Source organism: Sinocyclocheilus grahami, unplaced genomic scaffold (assembly GCF_001515645.1).
Source record: "Sinocyclocheilus grahami isolate Dianchi unplaced genomic scaffold, SAMN03320097.WGS_v1.1 scaffold851.1, whole genome shotgun sequence".
NCBI lineage: Eukaryota > Metazoa > Chordata > Actinopteri > Cypriniformes > Cyprinidae > Sinocyclocheilus > Sinocyclocheilus grahami.
Genome location: NW_015506030.1, coordinates 173984 through 194182, shown reverse-complemented (window position 1 = coordinate 194182; position 20199 = coordinate 173984). Strand labels below are relative to the sequence as shown.

The 20199-nt window shown below is 38.4% G+C and overlaps 1 protein-coding gene across 1 annotated transcript in view; it reads left to right on the top strand.

The window, feature by feature from the left end:
• LOC107562949 (membrane-associated phosphatidylinositol transfer protein 3-like) overlaps positions 1 to 20199 on the top strand; it is a 100036-nt gene that overhangs the window by 45664 nt on the left and 34173 nt on the right. The window contains exons 4-5 of the mRNA XM_016247710.1: positions 4863 to 4933; positions 5023 to 5243. Coding sequence (XP_016103196.1) covers positions 4863 to 4933; positions 5023 to 5243 — 292 coding nt within the window. The remainder of the gene's footprint in view (positions 1 to 4862; positions 4934 to 5022; positions 5244 to 20199) is intronic.

Genomic DNA, 20199 nt, shown 5'->3' with positions numbered 1-20199 from the left:
TATATAAAATTAATATATGTATATTTGATGTTATCACATGAAAGTCACAGCTTACAAATGTGCATTTTACGGTTGCTGTTGACAAATAACACAGTTTTTAATTAAGGTTTTTGATTAATTTTGAGTCAAATACCTGATTCAGTCCATGATTCATACTATGTTTTTTGGGCTGGGATCTGTTTTGGCAGTCTGGAGAGAGGGATATTCCCACAGTAGTGCTATCATGGCTAGGGATTGTTCAGGTTTGTCTGGCAGAGATCCATGTTTTGTTAAACTATGGAATTGAAAGGAGGAGCAGGCTCAGTCAATACACATTTCACCCTGTAGGGATTATTGTCTTTTCAGCTGAAAATTGGTTTTACTTATTGTCAGCTTGTTGGAGATTTAGTGCCCTTCAAGAAAAGATGAGTGTCTTTGAAGCTGAGGGAGCAGGTCTACTTGTTAGTTGATTTAGTTTTTCTTTGTACTTTGTTTCGCTCCTGTGAAGGAAGAGAGTTGTTGGTTAGATGTTATATTGTTTGGAGTGGTCAACTCTTCCTGTCAATCTCCTTCCTTTCTCTATCGCATTCTTCACATGTCCTCTTTCTCTAATTGCTCTCTCTTTCTCCCTGTCCCTTAAATCTGTATTACTCTACAGGATGCTATAAATCAGGGGTAGTGCTGGGTGACTGGGCTGCTGTGGGAAATAGAGGACATGAGCTAAAGCAAGCGAGACGGGCAACTCTAGAGCAGAGTGAATAAGAACAAAGTGTCCCCCATTGCATTTATGGAGAAGTGACATTCTGGAGCAGAGGCTGTGAGGATTGGGAGGGGGAATCAGTAATCTTGTCTTTCATTTTGCTCGGCACCCACCTTGTCATTTCGTTGTCCTGTCGTTATTGCTTGTTATCCTTTTCTCTCCATCTCTTTGCCATCACTTTTTCACCTTTTGAATCCAATTGAAGCTAAACTGTGGGATTCCCAGCATTCTACAATCTGCTGCTCTCGGATGAGCATTAAGCTCCTATACTGTGGAATTTCATTAACACACAAAGTTGGTTATCTATCTATCTATCTATCTATCTATCTATCTATCTATCTATCTATCTATCTATCTATCTATCTATCTATCTATCTATCTATCTATCTATCTATCTATCTATCTGACTGTCTGTCTGTCGTTCTTTCTTTTGTTCTCTCTGTTGTTCTGTCTATCTATCTGTCTGTAGTTCTATTTATTTGTCTGTTGTTCTATATATCTATCATTCTTTCTTTGTTGTTCTTTCTGTCTATCAGTGTAATGATCCACATATATAGACCCTTTTAGTGCTGACGTCGGCTACATTAGGAGCTTACAATGTCATCTTTGTTTGTCAGAATTGATGGAGTACACGCTCCAATTTGAAATTTTATCGCATAACTGCTGCCATTGCCAGACAAAAAAACGCAATAAAACGAGCGGACTGAACTGAAACGATCATCTAAAAGGCTCGCATTTGCAGTGCACAATATCAGTTAAGGTTAAATAAGATGTTTTTCTTTTATGGAGTATGGTTTACAAGTTAACTAACGCACAGAGACTAAACATAAAGGAAACCGTTTGTGTTGTCTTGCTTTCTACAATTGCCATTTGTGCAACTGTAGAGAGAGGGAACAGTGAAAGCCGATGTTATATGTCAGGTGTGTGTTCAGGTAGTTGCATTTGCTTACAATTGCCTCTGTTAGTACATAGTTATAGGCATCTAAAGATTTATATGCCCTCAGTTTCTATTTACTATGCACGCTTGGTTTCTCTGGTAGGTGTGTCAGGCCACTCCTGACAGATCGTCCATCCATTGAGTGTGTGTGTACGAGTCAGCCAATCTGGTTCCTTTCGTTAAAGTTAACGATTTCAAATAACAAACAAGACAAGAGACGTGCGGATCCATCTGCAAAGCTTTATTTCAAACATGGTCAAAACAGGCTTGGGTCAGACACCAGCAAACAGATATAGACAAGGCAAGACAAAGAGTAATCCATATACAGCCGTGGGTCAAACGATGGCAAACGTAATCCAGTGGGCGAGGCAAACGTGTAATCCAAAACATGCAATAATTCAGGCAAGGGGCAAACCGAGTCCAAACGACAAAACGACAATAATCCAAGACAGGCAAGAGATCAAGAAACAGGCAATCAGGCAACACGACGTGACTAAACTAAGACTATAACTAGGAATAAGAACTGGAAACTATGACTGAAAACTGGCTCCGTAATGTTGCTATCACAAGGAGAGATACACGCAAACAATACTCGGCAGTGAGAGAGAGGAAGCCCATGGGTTATGTAGGGTGTGTGATTGGCTGCAGCCGTGTGTGTAATCAGTGCAATGGATGATGGGAAATGTAGTCCGGGGTAAAGTGCAACAGTTAGGCCCAATCCCAATTCTACCCCTTAGCCCTTCCCCTACCCCTCCGTTTCGTGCGTTCACGTGAAGGGGTAGGGGTGTCTCGATTCTCTTTTGGTTGCCAGACAGCCCTTCAAACGAAGATTTTTCGGGACCACACTTCAAACGAAGGGGTATGAATTATCTCAGCGTAAACCGGCTTCAGGGGCAACATGGCTGCCCGAGCGAACAAAAAGACAAATAAATGTACGCATTTTTGGCATTAATAAAGATTTTACCGAAACGTAATTATGTTACATTCAATCGTGAGTTCATATTTACGGTCATGTTACTCAAAGAAATGTTTGCAAAAAATCGCTAATATTTGCTAACTAACGTCATATCATTATAGAGTGCACGATAGTGCCACAACATATTTTCATGTCTGATCAGGGCGATAACCACCGTAGACATTGAGGGGGGCTAGTCCCCCCAACAATTATAAATCGCTAAACCCTTTTCTCAAATATCGCCAATTCGAGAGAGAGAGAGAGAGAGAGAGAGATGAAAGTTGCGTGTATGTGCGTGTAAAAAAACTGCGATTTTATCCTATTAATATAGAACGGTAATTAAAGGCTCTAATGCACACCAGCACACCAGTATGTGTGTGTATTGTAGGAGCTAGACGACGTATGATGACGTGTGACGTATAGTAGTGGTGTCCCAATTCTTAAGGGAATATTTTCACCCCTACCCCTTGACACTCTGTTTCAAGGGACAAGGGGAAGGGGTAGATGGAGGGGAAGGGGAAGGGGTATAAAATAGAATTGGGATTGGGCCTTAGTGTGGTGCAAGAGTCCATAGTAATGATGGTAGTGATAGTGGTGAGCGAACGGAAGAGCAGGCACAGGATCCATGACACCGACAGTAAGTGACATTACATATTCAGCTAAAATCTAATTTTCTCCAGGCATTGTTAAAAAACAAGCAACCAAAACCTGTTAGGTAGCATTTGTGAAGCAGTCTTGCTGAATATTTCTGCCTCCACCTAAGCTCCGCCCATAAAAAAACTCACAATGTTTACTAACTGAAAAAGGGTCGAAATGGCATATTATGTAGGCTGAATTGGTTTGTGTCTTATAGGCATCTGGAGAGGCAGTCAGACAGACAGTAGTAAGAAAGTGGCAGTGAGCCTGATAATGCTGCGGCTGATTGGCAGTATGTATAAAGTGTTAAGCACAGGAGAGAGCACAGCTCAGCACCCTTGCTGTTTTCCTCATGGTGCGGCTGTGAATGAAAGCCTGCAGCTGGGACGAGCACAGACTCTCACTATTGGGAGGGTTTTTTTGCAGTCGGTGCAGCTTTTCAATTAACACAATTGCTCCTTGGAGACCCAATGATTTAGAAGTGAATGAATATGCCATTAAGAGAAGCATTCTGGCCTATCATCGCCTCAGTCTGTTTGATGTCATAGCAGCTGAGGGTTGTCATGACATCATCTCAGTAATTCAAATACGAGCGCATTCCCACGCTTGTCTGAGAAAGGATGGATTTTGAATCAATGTGGTGTTTGTTTGTACAAACTTTTAACTGGCTCTCTTTTCGAATGTGGTTTTGTCATTACAGAATGATGGGATTGGACTTCAATAACTGTTGCAGAGTAGCTTCATTGAAAAAATACCTGGAATTTGACAGTATGCTGAATTAATAAATGTGGCAGTGAATAATGTGGAAAAGAAAACAAGAAAATCAGCTATTATTATTATTCATAAGTTTGCCATTGTTAAATAGAAGTAATGTAGTTAATATGTGTAATGTTAATTTGAACAACCACTTCTGGGGGTTTGAATTTTCTTGAATTTTCACCTTGTGGATTGTGAGTTTCCAGCATTTCCCAACCTAAAAGCAGATAGACTGATAAAAGACATTGTGAAGGCATGGGCAAAAGCTCCGTGCTGACAGAATGACTGGAGGCCAGCTAGAACAGGAGCGCTAGTGTGAGAATGAGATGGCAGAATGGAGCGGGAAGCTACAAATAGAAAAAAAATAGAGCGTGGAATGGTGAAGGCGAGGTGTAATGACTTTGGCTGAAGGCCAGCGGTCTTATTTAGAGAATCAGAGACATCAAAAGGCTTTTTTTTGGTTCTGTTCACTTCCTCTCGTGTGTAATTTGTTATGTGGTTTTGTTATTTTTTTTATGACACCAGCCAACATCAAAATGAAAGGGTTTGTCTGATACAAATCCCATGCGCTGTCTGTTTCCTATTGATAAGTTTTGAAATATGATGGTACCTGTATGTGGTTTTGATGATGACACAAAATTTTCTGTCATCTTATGAAGAAAATAAATGGAAGGTAAAATCATTATTGAAAGAAGGATGAGTGTGCTTGTAGGTTCGATAATTATTTGTGGTTCTGTTTGCTGTGCATCTGTGTAAAGTGGCTAAAATCACCTTCTCTCTCTCTCTTTTTATATATATCCCCATCTATCCATCTCATGCTCTTTCCTTAATGGGGTCAGAGAGTCTGTACCGTGTAAGGAGGCTGAAATGTGTCCCTCAGACTAGCATTGATGGTCTAGAGGAAGCTGAGGTAAGATACATTTTTTGAATATTCAGTGTTCTACTGCTTTCTTTTTTATGATATTGTGCCGTGACCTTTCCGTGTCCCTTGTTTACCAGAACAAATGTCAAACACATGTGCTGGTGTTGGTGGTTCATGGGGGAAACATACTGGACCTAGCGGGTGGAGAGGCAGGCGCAAAGACTGCAGATGTAAACACCCTGTCCTCAGTGCTGGAGAAAGTATCTCAAGATCATTTCCAAGCTGCAGCTCAGCATGTCGTCATCAAGTTGGTTCCATGCCCAGCCGTATGCGCAGAGGCCTTCTGCCTTGTGTCAAAGTAAGTAGCTATTACTAAAAGCGACTTTTAATGACAATGTTTTTTTGGAAATGGGCCATGGTATTCTTTGAAGTTAATATCATTGTATATGCTAGCATCTGATACCATCACTGTTTCCTTCTAGCACTACTGTTTTGTCATGGTTAGACTGGCTGAATTTCCTGGCATTGAGTGTTTTGCTTCATTGTGCATATACACAATGAAAGAGATGCCACATAATTAGATGTTTTGCTCTGATGTCGTGGGAGCACCCTCAGGTGAATCTGGCTAAATGCATGAAACTCATTTTAATGGGCAAATGTTGACAGATTCAGTTGCAGTTGTTCTTGAGAGTTGGTTTTATGAACTAGCTGAGCAACACAAGTTTATTTGAAGAACGTTTGAGTTCATATAAGAATGTGTTTGAAAGAAGTCTTGTATGCTCACCAGGGCTACATTTTTATGATGAAATATTTATGTATGTATTTATGTATTATATATATCATCATATAGTATATATAATATGTATTATTTGAATACATATTAATACATAAAGTATTCATTTCTTTTGAACAAACAAAAACGCTGTCCTTTTGAACGGTAGAGTATTGCAATGCAAATTAACTGTCTTTAAAGACACTGCTCTTTTTTTATTGTAAATTTTCACATGGAAAAGTCACAGAAGGGAATGCACTATATTTGTTATCAAGTTAGTTTTTGCAGGCTGCAGCCCAAATTTATACAATAAAATTCCTGTGCTAAAGTTGTGAGAATCTAATGAGAATAACCATTTAGAATGATTTACAGAAAAAAACAACTAAAGTTTAAAGGGGTCCTATTGTGCTCTTTTACAAAGTCTTGATTTTGTTTTGGGGGTGTACTAGAACAGGCTCTCATACTAGGTTGTTCGAAAAACACATAATTTTTCACATATTTTATATTATTACAACACCTCTCTCCCCAGTCTGGCATGAACGGCTCGAATAGTTCCTGTATCAAATGAAGGCCCGCCTTCTGAAATACGAAATGTGCTGTGATTGGTTAGCTGGGCCAGTGTGTGTTGTGATTGGCAGCACTCTGCGCCTGGTTGGGAAATGTCATGCCCCTTACCATAGCCGCCTGCGAGCTTCAGTGTAAATATTGCATCAATATCAAATCAATTTGAGCACGATTTAAACCCGGATGATTGTAACCACTCTAAGTTCGTCTGCCTTGGGAAAGCTAGCATGTCTCCGACATAGTGATAATACTCTTTGCCTTCTCTAGTGCAGCTCAACCAGGTCTCGTCCCATTCGTCGATATTTGTGAGATCACAAATTCCGGAAAATATGCGTTGTAGTCCAACCGAGTCGTTCGTTGTAGTTTTTGAAAAGTGATTTCTGTTAAATAAAATATCTCCTTTTGAAGTGGACTTTGAGCTTTGTAACTTTTGCAGATTTTTTTTATGCACAAACAGCAACATTACAGACTAACTAAAGTTGAAAAAGTGAAAAAGCATAATAGGACCCCTTTAATGTAAGTACTTCTAAGAGGTATTTTACAAATTTGTGTCCCCAAATAAGCCCCCTCTGGCCTTCTAGTAGATTTTTATTTTTACAAGATTAAGGAGAATTTGTGAGCAGTCTATTAATTTCATTGTCTTTTGCACAGCATCTCTTCATCTCATGCAGGTAGAAAGGAGTGCAGATAAGATTCAAAGCCTAAGCTTAGCATGATTTGTTTTCTTGATGAGGCATTAAGAATTTTGTCATCCCTCGATGCTGCTGTTCGTTTATAAGGGCTGAAAATGAATAAGTGGTAAGAAGACAGCCCCAAGTAAGCATGTAACGCTAATGCTTTCTGTGAGAATCAGCCTTTATAATGAACAGAGTCCCTTTAAGCCGTCAAAGCGGATCCATCGCTTCAAGAGCTCAGTGGCTCGGAGCTCTTCTGAGGGATTTCTTCTATAGCTTTAGGCCTTTTGTGTCCTTTTGGTGCAGCAATGAAAGATGGAGGAGCTCCAGTCAGAACAAACAGAGCAGAAGAGGGTTTTTGATCACATGATCACAATCCCTGCCACTGCCATGGCACACACAGTCTAATAAAAAATGTCAGTCATTGGGGTACCACGGAGATTAACATGATAAACCCTGTTCATGAGTGACATACAACTGCATTTGCTCTTTTGCTGTGGTTTTATGGTTCAGTGGCAGGAGCTGTAGTATTAAACTGACCTGAGCAAAGGACAAAGGGATAGATGCAGAAACCATGTGTAGTTTTACGTCTATCTGTCTGCATTTGTCTAGTACTGAGAAAGGGGATATAATAAAAGTGATATAATAAAGAACAACAGCCTGCTGGGAGAGATTGAGTAATTGTTGCAGGTCGTAATCGTGCTCCCTGGATGTAGAATACACACAAGCGTGCAGTCACACACACCCTTATAATCACACAATGGGGTTTTCTTTTCAGCAACACGACTTCCTTTTTGCTTCCCACAGGATGAATTAAGGTATAAACGGTCAGTTTACACCGTTTGTTAGACCAGGATCAGCCAAAACAACATCGGTAGGCTCTGGTTCTCCAGAAAGAGACATGTGGCTGATTTTATCTCCTGCTCAGATCTGCCAGCTTGTTGGACAGCTGCAGTGAGGGCTAAACAATGGGGTGAATCTAATGAAACCTGTCCAAAACATGTCCAAATCACATTTCGCTCCAAAATCAAAGCAATTAAAAAGATTGTTTTGCTTGAAGTAAATGTTAGGACTGTTAAGGTTTTACTTATTTATTTATTTAGCAGTTTGGCATTGTTTTGAAGATTGTAAATGATATATGGGGCATACAGTGCCCTCCACTAATATTGGCACCCTTGGTAAATATGAGCAAACGTGGCTGTGAAAATAAATCTGCAACGTTTATCTTTTTGATCTTTCATTCAATAAATTCACAAAATTCTAACCTTTCATTGAAAGTGTGGGGAAACTCACATTATGAGTAAAATACCTCTGAAGTATATTCCCATTCATATTTACATTTTTTAGCTCACCAGGGTGACTAGGAACATGAAATTGTCCAGCCATGACTTTCTGTTCCACAGTATTATAAATATGAGGAACACAAAGGTCAAATTACCTTAAAGGGGGGGTACAATGCTGTTTCATGTATTCAGAATTGTTTACACTGTTAAAGAGTTGGATTCTCATGCTAAGCATGGACAAAGTTTCAAAAAACAATTTGGATGTATAACGGAGTATTTCTGTGCCAAAAATCTTACTTCAGGGTTCGTACAAGTTTCGGAGAGTTTTTTTGACTTAAACGAGGGTGGAACTCCTTATATGGGCATTTCTCCTGGAAAAACGCCCGCGCACGCATCGACCAGAGCAAGAGTGAGATCACGCCCATCAACGCGCTTCATCCGGCAGCAGCGCTGCACGGGACTCGCTCGGGAAAAATGTCTCCAAAGAAATGTGTTTTTGCTTGTAAGAGAAAGATAACTTTGTTCAGCTTCCTAAAGAACCCAGCGTTATGTAAACAGTGGATACAGTTTGTTTTTCCGGGGCAGCGACGGAGTTTCACAAGTGTGTTTGTTGACGAACGTTTTATAAACAAGGCCCGGTTCGACGCTGGACGTGCACATCGTTTGATACTGAAAGATGGAGCGGTCCCAGCTATAAAAGATCCTGGTCATGATTCAGAACTGCAAACGGTAAGTGAAACGGCATCAAATGTCTGTTTTGTTGGCATTATCACGTGCGAATGCAATTTGTGGATTTTAGCTCGGCATTCAATACGATTATTCCCCAGTATTTGGTAAGCAAACTGGGACCTTTGGGCCTTGGTACCCCCTTGTGTAACTGGCTACTGGACTTTTTAACAGACAGACCTCAGTTTGTGAGGGTTGAAAATCATACCTCCAGTATCATCTCTCTGAGCACTGGCTCCCCTCAGGGCTGCGTCCTGAGCCCATTACTATTCACCATGATGACCCATGACTGCCATGCCAGGTTCAGTACAAACCATGTTGTGAAGTATGCGGATGACACGACAGTGGTGGGCCTCATTCAGGAAGACAACGAACAGGCCTATAGGGAGGAGGTGAGACAGTTTGTAGATTGGTGCAATATAAATAACTTGCTCCTGAATGTTGAAAAAACAAAGGAGATCATTGTTGATTTCAGGAAAAAGCAGCACAGGCACACACCACTCATCATCAATGACACTGCGGTGGAAGTAGTCAGTAGTATCACGTTTTTGGGGGTGCAGATCACAGATAGCTTGACATGGACCGTTAACATCACCTCTCTTGTGAAGAGAGCACAGCAGCGTCTTTTTTGTCTGCGTCAGATGAGAAGAGCACACCTTCCCTCTCTCATCCTCAGTACTGTCTACAAAGGCATTATAGAGAGCATATTGACCAGCTGCATCTCTGTATGGTCTGGGGATTGTAAAGCCTCTGACTGGAGGTCTGTACGGAGAGTGGTGAGGACAGCGGAAAAGATCATTGGCTCTTCACTGCCTTCCATCCAGGACCTCGCACACAAACGGTGTCTGACTCGTGCTCAAAACATTGCAAAAGACCCCACCCGTCCTCATTATGGACTGTTTACGCTGCTGCCCTCTGGAAAAAGGTTTCGCAGCATTCAGTGCAGAACAGTAAGGTTCCGTAATAGCTTTTTTCCACAAGCTATCAGACTTCTGAACTCAAAAATAAGCTCTTAACCATTTTATTTCACTGAATCCTTTTGTAGTGACTCTTATGTGTACTAGATGTGGACATTTAAATAATAGTACTTTTTATGATGTGCAATAATTGTACTATATGCTGCTGCTTAATAAGTGCAATAATTTTGTTTTAGATGCTGCTAATTATGCATTATTTAATATTTATATGCTGCTGTCATTCCTTTTAGTGTTGTATTCTTTTAAATGAACACTGTTGCAATTTTTATTATATCTATATTTTTATACTGATTTTATGGTATGTGTTTAGTTTAGTGCAGTATTTATGAGCCAGTGGAACGGAATTTCGTTCATATGTGCACTCTGTATGTACAGTTGAATGACAATAAAAGCTACCTACCTACTACCTACCTATAAATATGATAACACTAAAGACTTTTTGGAGATATTGTCACGAATCCTGTCCATGGACATTTCCGTTCAATCACCCTTCCATTACATTGACTCTCGCACTACACAAACTGTTGCATGTCATCCCGAACTACATATCCCATCATCCATTGCACTGATTGCACACAGCACTGATTGCACCCAGCTGTAACCAATCACACATTCACTATATAACACTCACTCAAACAACCATTCACTGCCGAGTATTGTATGCGGATAGCGCTAGTTTGTGATAGCTACGTTACGGAGCGTACTTGAAGTTTCATAGCCTTATCTTAGTCTTGCCTTGTCTGTTTTCTCATGTCCTGATCTTTGCCTGTGTATCTCGGATTCCCCCTCTCGTCTTGCCCTATTCGGATACTGTTTGCCCCTGCCTGGACCTTTACCTTGTATCTGGATTTATCCCTCTAGTCTCGCCCTGTTGATTCTTTTCACCGATCGTAGACCCACGCTAGCCCTAGGAATATTCTTGTGTCTTGCCCTCTATATACCTGTTGCCATTGTCTGACCCTTGCCTGTTTCTGACCATGTCGGTTAATAAAGCTTCGCACTTGGATCTGCACGTCTCACGTCTCAGTCACTCCATGACAGATATGAAGGATGCAGTACTACTCTATTATAGGTACTCAAGATTGGGTGAAACGGTGTGTGTTATGCCCCCTTTAATTGTCCTTCACAAGGAGTAAAACCAAAGAATATAGTTCTGATGTGCAGAACAAGATTGTTGAGCTTCACAAAGAAAATAGCCAAAGCATTGAAAATCCCCATTTCCACCATCAGGGCAAGAATTAAGAAGTTTAAGTCAACTGAAGATGTTACAAATTTGCCTGGAAGACAGCATGTGTCTATATTGTCCTAATGCATGGTGAGAAGGAGAGTTTGAGCGGCCAAAGACTCTCCAAGGATCACAGCTGGAGAATTGCAGAGATTATTTGAGTCTTGAGGTCAGAAATCCTAAAAAAAAATCAAACAGCCCCTACATCACCACATGTTGTTCTGGAGGGTTTCAAGAAGAATCCTCTTCACTCATCCAAAAACAAACTCCAGCATATTCAGTTGTCAGATACAACTGGAACTTCAAACGGGACTGGCTTATGGTCAGATTAAACAAAAAAAATTGTTTTGCTAACCCACCAGATTTGGTTTGGGTTTGGTGCAAACAGGGATAAAACGTACTCCATTCTCGAGATTAAATATACAGCTGGATCTTCAATGTTGAGGGCCTATTTTTCTGCCGGAGGTCCTGGACATCTTGTTCAGACACATGGCATCATGGATCCTATCAAATACCAACAGATAAAAAATCTAAACCTGACTGCCTCTGTTAGAAATCTTATAATGGGCAGTGATCCAAAACAAACATCAAAATCAACACAAAAATGTGACACTGAGCACAGAATGAAGCTTCTGCCATGGCCGTCCCAGTTCCCTGACCTGAACCCTATAGAAAATGAGTGTGGTGAACTGAAGAAAAGAAGCACCAACATGGAGCTGAGAATCTGAAGGATCTGGAGAGATTCTGTATGAAGGAATGGTCTCTGATCTCTTGTCAGGTGTTCTCCAAACTCATCAGGCATTCTAGAAGAAAACTCAGAGCTGTTGAAAAGGATGTTGCAGTAATTGGGTGCCAATAATTGTGGCCAACGTGAACTAGAGAAAAGCATTTATTTCACAATGAGATTTTCCCCCCACTTTCCATTGTTTTAATTCAATTTTGTGAATTTTTTTTAATGAAAGATCAAAAGGATAAACGGATGCAGATTTATTTTCACAGCCACCTTTGCTCATATTTACCAAGGGTACCAATATTAGTGGAGGGCACTGTAGAATAATCCATAATCTGTTTAATCTGCTGATTTTTTTTAAAATTATTATAAAAAAATATATATGTATTATAAATGAACAATTTTCAGTGCTTGATGATTTGGCCATATGAAAGTATGTTTTAAATAATACGTTTACAATTTTAACTGTTTATCCTTCCTGCATCCTACTTTGAGACTTCTCACTTTTTTCTTTTTTTTTTTTGCCACTGCAAAGCAAAATAAAGTACCTTTGTTATTGATTATTATTGATTTTAGTTGTTGCAGCATTAATTATATATCATTTTATTTAAAAGAAAAAAAATTATATTACAAGTCACTGTTTTACTGCCTTAATTTTCTTTATTCAAAATGTCTTATTTTTTCTTTATGGTGTTGAGGTGAAATGTGACCTGAACATGTTTTTGTGAGAATCACCCATTTAAGGCTTACGGCTCACTCCCCCTTGACAGACATTTCAGATGTAAACAGCTCACTGCTGTGTTTAGAGCCCATTTTATAGCGCACACTTCTTCTGTCAGTACAGCTGCCATGCATGTAGGTTCTCTTTTCCTCAGTTTAAGAGCTTTGGGAATTGTCTTTGAGGCCTGTGACCGTCCTGCCAAGCCATGACGGCTAATAATGAGTTTCCTCTTCTAATGAGGTGTGCTTACAGATGTGGCTTTACAGTGCGTGTATGAAGGAGAGACTCACACACACAAGACACTCATGCATTAGTGTTTGTGGAGAGGAAGCTCACAAATGAAAAGGAGGGGCGGAATGTTATGGAGCTTAGTGTTTGCCGCCTCCACACAGCATTTCCAATTAGTAACTCTGGAAAAAAAACTTCCACATTGATTTTCTCTCACCAAAGCACGGTGTGCAAGTCAATTCAATACGTGATTCCTGGAGTAAAACAATTTGGGGCTCTGTCACTTAGGTGCACTTACTGATTTGTCTCTCGAGGACAGTACCACCTGTGAGCATTGATGGTGTAAGTTTGCTTAGTATTCTTCATGTGCTTCACATCTAGACAACCTGTAATTCCTCTTTAGTCTTGGCCTGAATCTTTGACCATTTAAACATTTTATTATGGGGCTAACTAGTCTTATCAACCATTTATACTTTCTTAGTTTGCTTTCTTTCCTTACCTAGTATATATTGAAGAATGTAGTGCATATATAGTTAAGCAACAGTTTTTGGTCCTCCAATTTAATTTTCTTTGCACAAACTGTCAATCTGTGCGTTAGGGGTGGAGATTTGATTGGCTGTCACATACGTCAGTGGGTGGCTATGACAATTGACTGTCAGTGAGTCACTGAATCATTCAATTAACCGATTTGTTCAAAGATACTGATTCATTCAGGCAAAAGTGAGTCATTGAGCAATTCCCTTAACCGATTTGTTCAAAAATACGAATTTGTTCAGGAACGAGTAATTAAATCTTTCCCTCAACCAATTATTCAATCAAAAACAGGTTCATTCAGGAACAAGTGAGTCATTGAATTATTTACTCCGCTGATTTGTTCAAAGATACTGATTCATTCAGGAACAAGTGAGTTATTGAATCATTCTCTCATTTTTTTTCAAATATACTGATTGATTCAAGAACATGTAGGCTAAGTTATTGAATCATTCAACCAGTTTGTTGAAAAACACTGATTCATTCTAAACAGCATTTTTCCGTGTTGCCCGGTGTGCTGTGTTGCTATTTACATTGGCAGAGCAAAAACAGACAAAGCAACTACTAATATTGTGTCTAAAATTTGTAACGGCTTGAACGATCAGACACACAGTTATTTGTTATATTTATACAATTTTCAAAAGCCACTCTGTGAGTTCCATGAACCATCCCCCGAAAGTGTAACTATCACTCCAGGAGTGCTCAGTTACCAGGGCTACCATCTGATAAGACTGTTTTATTGCTCAAAAGTATGTGGAAAGATGGTATGTGCAATGGAACAGACCCTGTGAGAGACAGTCATAGGCCCAAAGAACGATCCTTTTCTCTACCTAAATTCATAGACAAACCTTTCTATGAATAAACATGCATATTCTGGAACATTGTGTCTACTATTCACTTGAGACATGTACAATTATGTATCCTGTGTAATCATGTTCTTCTATAGTGTTTTGCTTATATATTAAACCTTGAATGAATGTTTTAGTATTACTTAATTAACCAAGATCGCACATATGCCGTGCTTGGTATCTATGAGCTCCACATTACGTTTTCTATTTGTTCATTTACATTACATGTAATGTAACTTTGTGACACATTATTATTATTATAAGAATCTTGAAGATTCTTCTCTTGAACATCTAATCCAGTTTCATATGCAAAACACACTGCTTGAAGACAAAGGATTGTAAAATTTCCTTCCAAAGTTACCATTCCTCATTGACCCACTCAAATCCTGAGGGTGTGACATCTTCACACTTTAAAGATCACTGATCACAAGATCAGATGCGTTTTTAGATTCTGAGAAGATTATGTTGCTGAGCTAGAATAGAAGTCTTCTATGGACCCCTTAGTTTGTGCCAGGTTGCGGCCTTGTCTTTCCATTCACCAAAGATCCTTAGACTTCAGCTGGTTCTCTCTCATCAAGACAACATCAGCCAAGATCAACTGGAGCCTCAACAAACTGCATCAGGACACTTTTATTCAAATGGACAAGACATGCAAGTATCAAACTTTGTCTCATTGTTTGATCCATTAAGTATTCCCACTCCTTTTAAGAAGGGTTTGTTAGAACTAAGAAACTGATGGTTTGCTCAAGGCTGTTGATCTGCTGAATCTTGCATTCCTGTACAACCTTTTTTTAGTCGCGGCACCCTTTGGAAATTTTAACAAACTTGTGGCACCCTACAAAATTAATTTTGTCACAATATTTGAATTTCTAACTTCGATATGATAATTTGAAAAGTATAGATATTCGATACAACAGGGAAGAACTGCAGAATATAATGTCATACAGATATTTTTAATATTATTAAAAAAAATGTGTCCATCAATGGTGGCAATCAGTAGGCTAATTTCTAATGAAGAGACCAATTTATATGACAGATTTTAATGTAGGCTTTTATACATATGTAAACATTATTTAATTACCATTATAACTAGCTATCTCACAAATTTTTGCTCACTCTGTGTTTTTTTAATTTTACAGTGGAGTAATTTTGGTGCAGTAGCACGATAGCTTGATTTCAAACTTTGAATTGAATAAAAAATGACAAGTAAGCAGTCAGTAATAAAATAAGAACAAATTAATTAATTAATAATGATAGCACAAATAAAAAATAACGACATGACTTCGAATTAAATAGCTTTTTAGTTTTTCAGGTAGGTCTAACAGTAGGGTTTAGATCTTTAACAAAAAACATTTTTTTTTAACCAATTATCCAAATAATGTTTAGTAGTCTCATTGTTTGATCCATTAAGTATTCCCACTCCTTTTAAGAAGGGTTTGTTAGAACTAAGAAACTGATGGTTTGCTCAAGGCTGTTGATCTGCTGAATCTTGCATTCCTGTACAACCTTTTTTTAGTCGCGGCACCCTTTGGAAATTTTAACAAACTTGTGGCACCCTACAAAATTAATTTTGTCACAATATTTGAATTTCTAACTTCGATATGATAATTTGAAAAGTATAGATATTCGATACAACAGGGAAGAACTGCAGAATATAATGTCATACAGATATTTTTAATATTATTAAAAAAAATGTGTCCATCAATGGTGGCAATCAGTAGGCTAATTTCTAATGAAGAGACCAATTTATATGACAGATTTTAATGTAGGCTTTTATACATATGTAAACATTATTTAATTACCATTATAACTAGCTATCTCACAAATTTTTGCTCACTCTGTGTTTTTTTAATTTTACAGTGGAGTAATTTTGGTGCAGTAGCACGATAGCTTGATTTCAAACTTTGAATTGAATAAAAAATGACAAGTAAGCAGTCAGTAATAAAATAAGAACAAATTAATTAATTAATAATGATAGCACAAATAAAAAATAACGACATGACTTCGAATTAAATAGCTTTTTAGTTTTTCAGGTAGGTCTAACAGTAGGGTTTAGATCTTTAACAAAAAACATTTTTTTTTAACCAATTATCCAAATAATGTTTAGTCCTAGAAAGCTATTATTATCATAACACGTGAGCATAACATAGCGATTAGTAGATCAATGAATGAGAGGGCAGCGTTACCAGAGTTGCCCATATACCACACCACGTTACAACACAGTTGGGTTATTGCAGACAGAAACAATACTGTACTACATCGATGTTTCCTGTCGGCTCAATTTTTGAATTTTTGAGTGCTGTTCCGATTTACATGAACTCAAGACATGCAAGTATCAAACTTAGTCTCATTGTTTGATCCATTAAGTATTCCCACTCCTTTTAAGAAGGGTTTGTTAGAACTAAGAAACTGATGGTTTGCTCAAGGCTGTTGATCTGCTGAATCTTGCATTCCTGTACTCTAAACTGTATGCATGTGTGTGTGTTTGTGTGTGTGTGTGTGTGTGGTCAGTGTAGTTAATAAAGTCTTGTTTGTATCACCCTCTAGGTTGTATGTGGTTTTGCTCATAACTGGAGTCCCTAATCTTGCAGATTTTGGCTACATGCTCTGAATTGTATTGTACAATAAGGATGTTATTTCCCATGCCTCGGAAATAAAACATTTCTTAGAATTAATGAACAATTAACACTGGGTGTTCGCTGGGCGAACAGTTTTGTTGATTGTAATATATTGTAATATTAGTTGATCCAAAAATTTTAATAATTAATAACGAGTTATGATTAATGATTAATATTTGCCTTCTGAGCTAATTTGCTACAAATGCAAGTAACTCTATATTTACTGTTGTATAAAAGCTATATCAGCTCGTAAATATTGCTTATTTATAGTTATGGACTTTTGTTTAAAGTATCAACTGGTGTAGGACACAGTATTTCAACATTGAAAATAATTACACACGTCACCTTTAAAACAAATTTAGAGCTGTTGTTGTAAATTAATGAATTTGTTTGTGACCGATGTGACTTGTTATTTCCCTGACATGATGGAAATGAAGAGGAAATATTTGCCATTCTTATGTTGAGTGATAGCAAGACATAGCTTTGAGATAAATATCTTTTATCTGAGCCCTATTGGCCCTAATGGTTGGAAGAGAGATCTCATTAATGAGAGCTGATGCTTTATAAACAGAAATGAGACTTATGAGATGCTCCTGCAAATTAGATCTTCAGACAGATGACTTTCATACATGCAGCAGTGTTTGTGATTGTCTGGTTAGATTTCAGCTCCTGCTTGTGTTTTTGCAAGAGTTTTTTTGGCAGACTAAAGGTGTGTTATTGATCAAAACTCCTTCCTCTTGCCCTCCTCAGCTGGAGCTAGGTTATTTTGAGACCCAACAGTCATCGCCTGTGGAGCAGGCCAGCGGGGAGTACAGGGGTCTTAATTTGTTCTGAGTAGGCTTGGAAGGTTTCGTCTTTAAGCAGGGGTCACTTCTGCTAGTGTGAGTCATACAAACATCATTAACGAGGGCGGTGGGATTAGTATTCTAGGATTAATATGACATTAGATGGATAAATTCATAACAGAAAGTTAAGTATGTCTCATGACTGTGATGTTACAGTATATGGTAGACTTAAACAATTGTGGTACATTACCGTTCAAAAGCAATATTGTGAATTATTATTACAACTTGTAATAAATGTTTTCTATTTCTATTCTAATATATTTTAAGTAACTTATTCCCATGATGACAAAACTGAATTTTTAGCACTGTCCCAATTACTCCAGTCTTCAGTATCACATGATCCTTTAGAAATGATTCTAATATGATGATTTGGTGCTGAAGAAACATTTTTTTATTATTATATCAGTGTTGAAACAGTTTAATATTTTTCTGGAAACCATGAAACATTTTTTTTGTTGATCGATGAATAGAAAGTTCAAAAGAACAATATTCATTTGAAATTGAAATCTTTTGTAACATTGTAAATGTCACTTTTGATCAATTGCTGAATGGAAGTATAAATTGCTGAATAGAAGTATTAATGCAAAAAAAAACTGACCTTCAACTTTTAAACAGTTTTATTTGCTTAACTGACATTTTGGAGGTCTCACTAACAAAAAGTACCATATTACAGTATTTTTGGACATGGTAACATCATGGTATTATTTTGAACACCATGTTTTGTATCAAAATCATCATTCAGTACCAAAATTCAAACTACCCTAAAATTATTATCTGACAGCATCAATATACCATTGTACCGCAAAATGCTTTGACTTTTTTACTGCAGGCATTTGCTTTTTTAAATTCACAATTGCTAGTACTAAGCTAACATTTTCTTGTACAAGAGCTTAGTATTCACAGCTTAAGGGAGGGAAACTAGATGAACATCTGATCAAAATTTCATGGCAAACAGAAAAGTTCAGTGCTCGTTTTCTTTCTTCTTCTCTCAAATTTCTTTGCAGCTTCCTCACTAGTTTTTTTCTGGTGAGATTTCTTTTTTACTCCCCTCCGGTAAAAAGTAAAAGATAAAGACATTTTTTGACAGACAACGGTTCTTTAGATGCCTTTTCTACTACTGACATGAATAACACCTCAAATCATGCTGCTTGTTGAGAAGAGGTGTTATTACTTTTCAAAGCAATCTGACTTTAAATGTTCAGCTAGCAAAGAAGGGAGCAGACTTATCTAGACTTAATGGTCACTTCTAACTGAAGTAACCACCTAGCGACCACACAGAACACTGAATCAATGCTAGTATCCACCTAGAACAGCCTAGCAACAATGTTGGCATGTTAAAACTGCTCAGAAAACTGCATAGCAACCACCCACAACACAAAGAATATAAAAAAATATACTGCTTTTGATGTTAACCTTGCCTAGACTTAATGGTTTCTTTCTGGCAAATGTTTTATATCTGTTACATTTTGTAACTTAATTTATTTAAATTTATTTCAGTTTATCATTGTTATTCTTCTTACTACAGCCATTTGATTTCATGAAGGACAGCCATTTCTAACAGCCAACAAGGCTACACTTACAAGCTGCCTATAAGTAATGAGAACTAGATTACTTAAAAAAACTTCATTACCCAACCTGCTATATTCATGTTAGTGAGGTAAAACAGCACCCCAGCAACAATGCCAGCTGCTAGCATGGGCCAAACATTAATTACAGACTGTGTAAATAAATAATGAATCCGGAGAGGGGGCATACTGAGCGGTTTGGAGGTGCTCTTTGAACCCTCTCCTGCTGTGGAGCATGTCTAATAGGGCTGGCCCCTGGTCTGCAGGCTTGTTACTGTAATGGCTATGTCCTTCTCCAGCCAGGAGAGTTCACGTAAACATGACAGGAACTATTGTTCACACTGGGTCATAGCGCATTAGCCTAGCCTTGTGAGGACTCAGGGTAAAGGTCAGTAGCCACAGCGCTGTTCGGAGGAAATCTTTGCATGTTTTAGGAAAGATGCTACAAGAAAAATAGCAGTATATTAAAAGAGAGAAGGAAAAAAAGCAGCCTTTGTCTTCCTGTGAGTAAGATGTAAATGGGACCTGCTTTTGTGTAACACAGGCGATGTCACCGAAGACTGATTGCAATGAGCTTATGGGCTGTCATTATAATCAGAGAAGTGACTTCTCTGTGACTTCCTTCACAGCCCTCCTAGAGCTACATAGTTCCCCCAGTCAAAAGGATAGGATAAAAGGAGCTTGACTACTTTTTTCAGGTCTCCAGCAGACAGATCCATTTGGGACTTGTTCATTTCCACTTGGAGGCATCACCTTCAACAGTCATTTTTCACGAGTAGCCTGTGCCACACTTCGCCAAGCAGCAGCCTATCACAACTACACACCTGGGAAGTTTCATATCTTCGCTCCGCACATCACTGCCATTTCGTTGCCAGGTTTTTGGCACCATTCAGATTTGAATTGTGAATACTTGTTAAATCCCAAATCATTACTTGAATTTACATTGATTTTGAATTGAGGTAGCAAACAGGATGCAGAATTGCATTTCGAATTTGAATGTAAAGAAG